This window comes from Crocuta crocuta, unplaced genomic scaffold, assembly GCF_008692635.1.
Source record: "Crocuta crocuta isolate KB4526 unplaced genomic scaffold, BGI_CrCroc_1.0 scaffold322, whole genome shotgun sequence".
Taxonomy (NCBI): domain Eukaryota; kingdom Metazoa; phylum Chordata; class Mammalia; order Carnivora; family Hyaenidae; genus Crocuta; species Crocuta crocuta.
This window is the reverse complement of record NW_027532592.1, coordinates 4012397-4020544: the sequence shown is the minus strand read 5'-3', so window position 1 is coordinate 4020544 and position 8148 is coordinate 4012397. Positions and strand designations below refer to the sequence as shown.

Genomic DNA, 8148 nt, shown 5'->3' with positions numbered 1-8148 from the left:
GTTTTCTTAAAGCGTCCCCCTCTGGCTCCTCTTCGGGCTCATCTCTGGGGAGCTCACCTGCCACCTTGCCACCCCGTTGTTACCCGCGGCCACGAAACCTGCCAGCCTCCCAGTGCTGCCTCCAAGCTGGTCTGTGGATGGTAGCCGGGCAAGGAGGGGGGAGGGCTGTCAGCAAGGCCCTCAGGCTGGGGCAGGCGCACGCTTATCCATATTGACACATGAGCCCTGCTTCGAGCCAAGAGCTTGGTAGGTAGAGCTCAGTCTGGGGGCCGTCACTGGCCCCACGTTAGCACCGAGGAGACCGCATCCCAGCCGTCATGTATTTTCCTGTGGTCACAGCTGCAAGGACATCTCAAGTCCAGCCTCCAACACGGAGCTCACAACTGATGGAAATCTCCAGAAAAGTCTTATCCAAGTCTGGTGTTTTCTTTCTGCATTACAACCGGGGTGAAGAGGGTGTGCTTGTTAAAGACGCAGATTCCGGGGCTTGGACCTGCTGACTCAGGGTTTGGGGGCTGGGTGTCCTCCAGGGTAAGACCTGCCCATCTCCCCAGAATGTCCCACAGTCCAGAAGACCCAGAGGCCCTTGGGGTATAACTTCCTCTGGGATAAATCAGCCTTGGGGGGGATTCATAGTTATTCTACCACATTTTTGGGGTGGGGGATTGGTCCAGGCTCAGGGGGACCCCTTCCCCCTCCTTCTCTAGGGAGGGTCCTGGGTCACTGCCTGCTTTAAATTACAAGAAACCTGAGGGTCTCTGAAGCATTTCTGGAGACTTCCAGGGTGCCCAGCCAATTTGCCAGGGTCTCTGACTCTGAATCGGAACTTTCTAGCAACTGAAGTTCATTCAGGTGGTTCCTGCCTTGGGAAACCTCACAGATTTAATGGCCCGAGAGGCTAACATGAGGTGGAGCTGTTTCTGCCGTGTGCTCAGTCTCTGGCTGTGGGGCTCCAGATGCCCCGCCGCAGACTCGGGGGCCTGAGAGAAGTGGATCGCTCAGGGTCCCAGAGCCACGGAGGTCAAGGCAAGGAGGCACGTCTCTCTGCCAAAGCCCATGCCCTCTCTGTTATGTCAGGGAGTGACATCACAGATGCCCTTCACCTGCCCTGCTCACGCTCGCTCATTCACTCATGCAGTGTTTATTGAGCATCTCCTGCATGCTGGGCACCCTTCTCGGTGCTGAGGGACCATGCTGAGTGTGCAGCTTGACGCCTGCCTTGAGGGGGCGCACAGCCAGAGCAAGGAGCTTGAGTCCTACTGTGTGCACTGCAGATACACAGGTGAACCAGTCAGACAGGGTGCCTGCCGTCAGGTCAGCCGTAGGGGGGAGGGGTGCCTGCCGTGGGGTCAGCCATGGGGGGGAGGGGTGACCAGGAGGGAGGTGGCATAACCCAGGGTCCCCGGGCAGGAGGCTAGGGCCACCTCAGCTCCCTTGGCTTGGGAAGATGGCTCTGTGGCGTCAGCTAGGACACATCTTAGGAACCTGCAAATGTCTCTGGCCCCAAGGCCACTAGAGAGGGGGACACTGGGTGGTCAGCACACACCGCTGGGAGGATCCCAGGCTCCGGGCCAGACACTCGGCCGCCAGCTGGGGCTCGGAGACATTTCTTAACATCTGTGAGGTCCTTGGGAACTGAAGCACCAGACCCGCCTTTACCAGGTTCCCAGCGGCTGTCACTTCAGTCTGTCACTGCTCAGCTTGGACGCAGCCCTCCTGGCACATGTGGACCCCTTACCCCCGAGAGCGGCCGGGGCTGATGGTCCTGCACGCCCCTCAGGGCCTGGGTCGAGGGGTTGGGAGTTCAGGGGCCCGAGAGATGGGGTCTCTGAGGGGCTCCGCAGAGCAGTAAGGGTGGAGCCCTGGCTGCCACCCAGGGTGCCCGCGAGGCAGAGCAGCGGTTCCAAGTTTGTTATTAGTGAATGCAACACAGGGGCAGAGATGGACTGAAGGACAAACAGAATGTCTGCAACATCGTCCAACAGGCAGGAGCCGGGGGCGCCACGGCTTGGGGCCCGGCCCGCGACGCACTGTGTCTACGAGGTTACCAGCCGCTGGGAGGACAGGACAGGACTGGGCGTGGCTCGAAGGATAACACTTCAGTTTCTTTCATTTGGTTTTCTTCCTTAGATTATCCATTTGTCTCTCCATAATGTGAAAAAATGGTCGCTTTTCTTCGTGCCAAATATTTTGGCACGCTTTGGAATATACGTAGATACACGTGTGTGGTGTATTTTGGCGCGGGATGCTCCTCAGTCTTGCAGAATTAGCCTGCGGCACAGGGATGCGCGCCCCTCGCTGGCGGGGCTGGGACGCGCTTCGTGCCTGGATTCTGTTAAAAACGGGAGAGCCAGGGAGTTACCCCATGAAGAGTTCACATAGCTCGTGTGCCCCTCAGTCCTTGGGAGAGTGACGATGGGCATTTTCCCGGCGGTGACATGTGATGTGGCATCATCTGGGAGCCCAGGACGCAGCCATCATGTGAGCATGAGACGCTGGTGAGAAAGTCCACTGCACCCTCCCCAGGGACCACCCCTCAGTCACAGGAAAGGGCTGTGCGGATGAGGAGCGTAACAGGCATGCACAGCAATCCGTCTCTCACCCAGGGGACCCACTACACACTCAACAGCAGATGTTCAGTCCAACGTGGTGGGAAGTGGTGGGTACCGTGGGGGGAGTAGATGCCCAGTGCCAGGACGGGGAGGAAGACCATGGGTCTGGTTTTGGGAAGGACCCTGTGGTGAGGGTCCGAGTCCTTCCTGGGCTCCCAGGAAGCCCTCACTTCTTCTCTTCCTCTTCTTTCTGCATTCAGCATGATCTACACGCTAGTGAGCTCTTAACCCGGACGGCGCAAGTCACCAGAGACGGGACGGGAGAGGCCCAAGAGGAGTTCACATGTGCTGGCTGCTGGCTGGAGAAGGGCCCGGACTGGGTGCGTGAGAGACACCTGTGGACAGCGGATTCCTGCAGCAGCGGGGACCGAGGTCACAGAGCGTGGGGGTCGCTGCCCGGCCTGCACTCGGGTTGCGATCCCGTCTAGGCTGTGGGACCTCTCCTGAGTAGGACTGCTGCTTCCTGACCCCTACTGACTGTCCCATGCAGTCCAAGCTGAGCCCGGGACCGCAGGAGGGTGCGGCCGGCAGGCCCAGGAACCGAGTGACCCAGGGCCCGCCGAGGCCTCCAGGCTGTCACAGACTACCTGAGTGTCCTGCGTTGCCTCGGAGCCTTGCCCTGCGCTCCCATGGGAGGGTCTTCAGGGGCCATGGATTTGCCTTCGACTCCCACCAGCCCTGAGCCTGCGGGCTGTCGGTGGGAGCTGGGGCTCCGGCTGCTGGTCATGAGTTATGTCCAAAGTCACAGGGGAGGTGGGAATCGGAGGGAAAAATGAGTTTTTAAAACATTTTCACATTCAGAGTGTTAGTTCTTTGCCACCACAAACTGTATTCTTCTGCGGCCGATCCAAAACCGTCGCAGAATCAGCGAATGCCAATCTACTGGTCGACAGTGTCAGAGCTGCCTTCTCCTGAGGACCCCGAACAGTGGCGCCCGGGAACTGCCCCGCACCTGCTCTGTGCTGTCCAGCAGCCAGGAGGCGAGATGCATAATTGCAGCCGCCTTTTACGATGCCACGTCATTCCTTCTGTTAGCGCAACGCAACGACTTTGGCTTATTTAGAATTTTCCGCTTGATGTCCTCTCCTGTTTGGGTAGGAGTTGTTCTCGGGGTTGTAAATAATGACAAGGCTGAGGTTTTTATGTTTAAATTGGGCATGATGATTTCTACCTTATTCCCCACACTTCCCTTCTTTTCTTCTGTGTGACACACAAGGCTATTTATACACGGACGCGGCTCCTGTTGAAATGGTGACTCAGGTTTATGAATGGTGTCTGTGCAGTGCGTCGTGAGCTATGTTTAAAACACAGTGACAGCTTGCGCTCCGCACCTACCCGGCCGCCTCGTTCAAACCCATCACCGGGTGGATGCCTCTCCGTACTGGTGGTAAACCGGTAGGTAGGAAAAGAAAAGTTTCAAGAAGCTGTTCTGTTTCTAAAAATTCTGTAGAGAGCAAAACTCAGACTTCCACTCTGAGGCCATAGGTATGAAACCGGAGGATTCCAGGTGGCATTCTGGGGAGCAGACACCCCTTTGTCCAGTGCGCACCATCCTGGCTACATGACTGAGGTCGGGGGAGAGCGACCTTCGGGGCTGCTCGGCCTCACCTCCAACCCCATTCCTGAGAAGGCCACCTACACCTGACCTTCACCTCCACAGTCTCTCCCTGGAGCTGTCTCTTTCGTTTGTGTACTCTGCCTCCTTCCCAGAAGATGCAAAGTGGCTTGTAATAGCAGACACAGGGGCACAGAGACCTCTAGAAAGACGAGAGGGGGTTCAGACACCCCACCTTCCCGAGGTTCTGTTTCCTGCGATGTAAATTGTCGCAGCTCACGTTTGCCTAGGGCTCTATCATCCGCAGATTGATTTCACTCCTTTGATCTCCTTACCATCCTATGAGGTTGATACTATTCTTTTCCCCATTTTCTTTCTTTTTTAAATTTTAAAAAATTTTTAAAATGTTCTTATTTTCCGAGAGACAGAGACAGAGTGCAAGCAGAGAAGAGGCAGAGAGGGAGACACAGAATCAGAAGCAGGCTCCAGGCTCTGAGCTCTCAGCCCAACGCAGGGCTTGAACCCACAAAATGTGAGATCATGACCTGAGCCGAAGTCACACGCTCAACCAACTGAGCCACCCAGGCGCTCCTCTATCCTTCCCATTTTCTAAGTGAGGAAGGGGAGGCTCAGAGAGGGTAAGGGACTTACCTGTAGTCACACAGCAGCCACAGACCTGTTTTTAAACCCAGGTTGTCTGACTTCAGATCCCCATGTCCTTTCTATCAGCCAAAGCCAGCAAAGTAGTTGGGCTCCCGTTAACGTTCCATTAGCATAAACTCTCTGAGAAAAGGAGATTTAAAGACAGAGTCAGAGAAGGGTCTGGTTTTCTTTTCCTCGTGCCCCAGCCTCAGACCTGCTTTACTGTGTCACATTCTTTCCGTGGGGGGTCCCCTGAAAGCTTTTAGAGCTGCCAGCACGTCCTGGGAGGTTTTACCTTCTGAAAGGGACATCCGAGTACTTCCTTCCCGCGGGCTGTGGCCGGGAACCAAGTCCGGCAGTCTGTCTGCAGCTTGAACCAATTTTTAGTTCCAGGGAGAAGCCGACAGTGACCGCAGGGCTGAGAGCGATGGGCACACTGTTGGTGCCGTGCTGGGTGCCAGGCTCTGGGCCATGACCCCCTCCCACACGGTGACCCCGATAGCGACCCTGGTACAGACCAGGAAGTGAAGGAGCCAGAGGGGGCTCAGTGCTGCCCCTGGTGGCCGGCTAGGAACCACGCTAGTAAGCAGTGAGGGTACCTGCACCCTCACTGTCTCCCAGAAGTGACCCTAGGAGGGAGGAGAGTGGGGCAGGGCAACGCTCTGGATAAATCCCAAAGCGGCTGGTGGACAGCTGTCCCTCCCTGGCATGGGCCTGGGCACCCAGGAGAGACCCTCTCGGGAAGGTGCTGTTGTGACCTGATTCCTGGGGGCGGGGGGAGAACAGCGAGGGGGCGTCACTTCAGCTCCTTCTCCCAGTGCTGAGTGAAGTTCTAAAGCACCCACTGCACCCACTTGTTACACAGATCGGATGTGGGCGTGTCCTGCTGCTGTAAGTTCCCATGAGGCCACTCTGCAGGAGGCGGTGTCCCCGCTGTGCCTGGGCAACGGCAGTGCCCCCACTGGAGGGAGGTCACCCCCACCAGCCCTCCTCCGCGTGCCTCCCCGTGACAGTATCCCCGCCCCCGTTTCTAACGCCTGCTCTCCAGCCTGGCCTCCGACACTGGCCGAGTGCAGGCGACACGCACGCCCTCACTTGACCCCCACGGCAATATTGTGCCCAGCTCACAGACCAAATACTGACACTCCTGGAGGTTACACAACGCTGGTTACCAGTGGGGCGTGGAGCATGCCCCCCCCACCTCACGTCTGTGTCCCCCAAGGCCCTGAGCATTTTGCAGACCATACTGGAAGGGGATGGAGGAGGGAGAACCAGAGAGGCTGTCCCAGGAGTGCACCTCTGGTTTGCTCAGCGTGAATGACTTCATGATGGGTCTTGGGCAGGCTTCCCTGCCTTCCTGAGGCTCAGCCTTCCCACCTGTAAAGTGGGGCAACAAGAGCCCCCTGGCTGGTGTGCTTACGATGACCAGAGGGCCTTTCTTGTAACGGGCACTCAACAACCATGGTCCTCTGTGCCAGCGCCCCTCCCCTCGCTGCCCTCCCCTCTCCGCGCCCCTCCCTCGTCGCCCTTCTGCGCCCCTCCCGCCACCCTCCTCCGCGCCCTGCCCTCCTCCATTCTTGGCACCCCTCCCTCGGTGCCCCTCCCTCGGTGCCCCTCTGTGCCCGCGCAGACTTGAAAGGAGTCTTTACTAGGACAACAGAGCGCTTCCCCTGGTGGGACACGGCCACGTCTGGTGAACCTTGGCTGCGCTCCTCCAGCCCGTCCTGGGGCCGGCTGTCCCAGGCACGTGACCTGGTGACGCTGGGCCCTCAACAAGGTCTGCCCCTGCTTCCTGTCTTCAGGTGTGGTAGCTGCAATCAAGTTGTCGCTGTTAAGACACTTTTGTTCTCCCACGTAAGATCCAAGGACAGCCAGCAGATGCTTCGACGACGGTCACTCGCGCTCAAGCCGTGTCCCTGCACAGACCCACGTCCCCACCTTTCCTGTCCCTGGACGTGGGCTTGCTCCTTTCCAAACTGGGCGCAGGGCAGAGCGGTCCAATGTCAGGGTGGGCTGTGCAAGTGTGACATGCCGGGAACGCCTCTGCTCAGAGGCTTGGGCGGAGGGCCCCGGACACCCTGGGCAACCCCCGCGGCGTGCCCTGGATTGCGTTCCCACCGCCACTGGGGCCCAGGAGCCCTGTGGGGTGACAGGCCACGACGCAGGGCCTCCCAGGCCTCCCCCCACACAGCCACAGCCATTTCTGTCCCCGGGAAGCTCCTGCACGCCCAGGAGTGTCTTCCTGTCTGCACTTGACCCCTCGGAATCCACGAGACGCCTGCACGGTCCTCCTTCCCGCCTAGCCGAGCCTAGGCTCGTGGGAGCTGGTCCTACATCTTGTAGGGGTTTTGCTAATCTGCCTCCGAGCATAGCTCTTACTAGAGTGCTTATGTAAGCTTACAATTAAATAAATTATATTCAACGCAAAGGTAGTGTGTAGTCACAACTCACCACCTCCTAATTATTTCACCACGTTTTCCTACTGCCTGTGCTCCCCACGGTGGAAGCACCTCATGGCAGGGACAGGATGCCTCGGCTCCTATGCCTCCAGGCAGCCTATTCGGTGCCACGGGTGCCATGCGATGGCCCTGGCGGGAGTGTTTGCACCACAGGTGTTGGCAAAGCTGTGGGTCCTGTCCCCTCCCCCGCCTCACACACCTCTTATGCTCCCCGTGGGACGTCTACTAGCAAGGGGCCCACCTTCACCCACACACGGTACGTCTGGCTCCAGGACACTGATGGGAACGTTAGGGGTCTGTGCACCAGAACGCTGTGCCCAAGGCCCTCAGGGCTGGACCCGCACCCTCCCCAGCAGTGACGCTATGTGCTTCGTGTCCCTGAGAGATGACAGGAAAGGAGACTTACACCTGTGCGACATGAAGACCCGGGCTTGGACATAATGTAAGTGAAACTCAGCTGAGCGTGAACATGGTTTTGTGCTTGGACCCCAGCCCCACACCCTTGAGTTCCCTTGGGGTCCGCCATCCTGTGTGGGGGGGTCCCCTCCCAGGGGCTCCCATGTCTTGCAGCTGGGCCCACGTGTCTTGTGTGGATGCTGGGGTGAAGACCAACCACACTCAGCCTCGTTATCCACCCCACGGGTGGTCCGAGAGGGGCCCCCAGCATCTCCCAGGCCTGTGGCTGAGCTTTGCACACACAATAAACTCGGCGCACTTGGCTCCTTCTCTGCCGGGCTCTCCAGCCTGTTGAGCGCTGGTGTCTGCCCTCAGCTGACTGGCCCTCACACACCTGTCCCTCGGCCTGCTGTTCCCCACGCACCTGTCCCCTGGCCTGCCGTCCCCCAGGCACCTGTCCCCTGGCCTGCTGTCCCCCATGCAC

At 58.5% G+C, this 8148-nt stretch overlaps 1 protein-coding gene and 1 long non-coding RNA gene across 2 annotated transcripts in view; one reads left to right on the top strand and one right to left on the bottom strand.

The window, feature by feature from the left end:
• The window catches only part of LOC144244532 (uncharacterized), a 2709-nt gene extending 1679 nt beyond the window's left edge, over window positions 1–1030 (bottom strand). The window contains exons 1-2 of the long non-coding RNA XR_013338970.1: window positions 904–1030; window positions 58–431 (exon numbers count right to left, since the gene is read on the bottom strand). This is a non-coding gene — a long non-coding RNA (uncharacterized LOC144244532). The remainder of the gene's footprint in view (window positions 1–57; window positions 432–903) is intronic.
• CNIH3 (cornichon family AMPA receptor auxiliary protein 3) overlaps window positions 1–3763 on the top strand; it is a 98500-nt gene extending 94737 nt beyond the window's left edge. The window contains exon 6 of the mRNA XM_077779869.1: window positions 2813–3763. Within this exon, the coding sequence (XP_077635995.1) occupies window positions 2813–2840 (28 nt within the window). The 3' untranslated portion in view covers window positions 2841–3763. The remainder of the gene's footprint in view (window positions 1–2812) is intronic.
• The last annotated feature ends 4385 nt before the right edge of the window (window positions 3764–8148 follow it).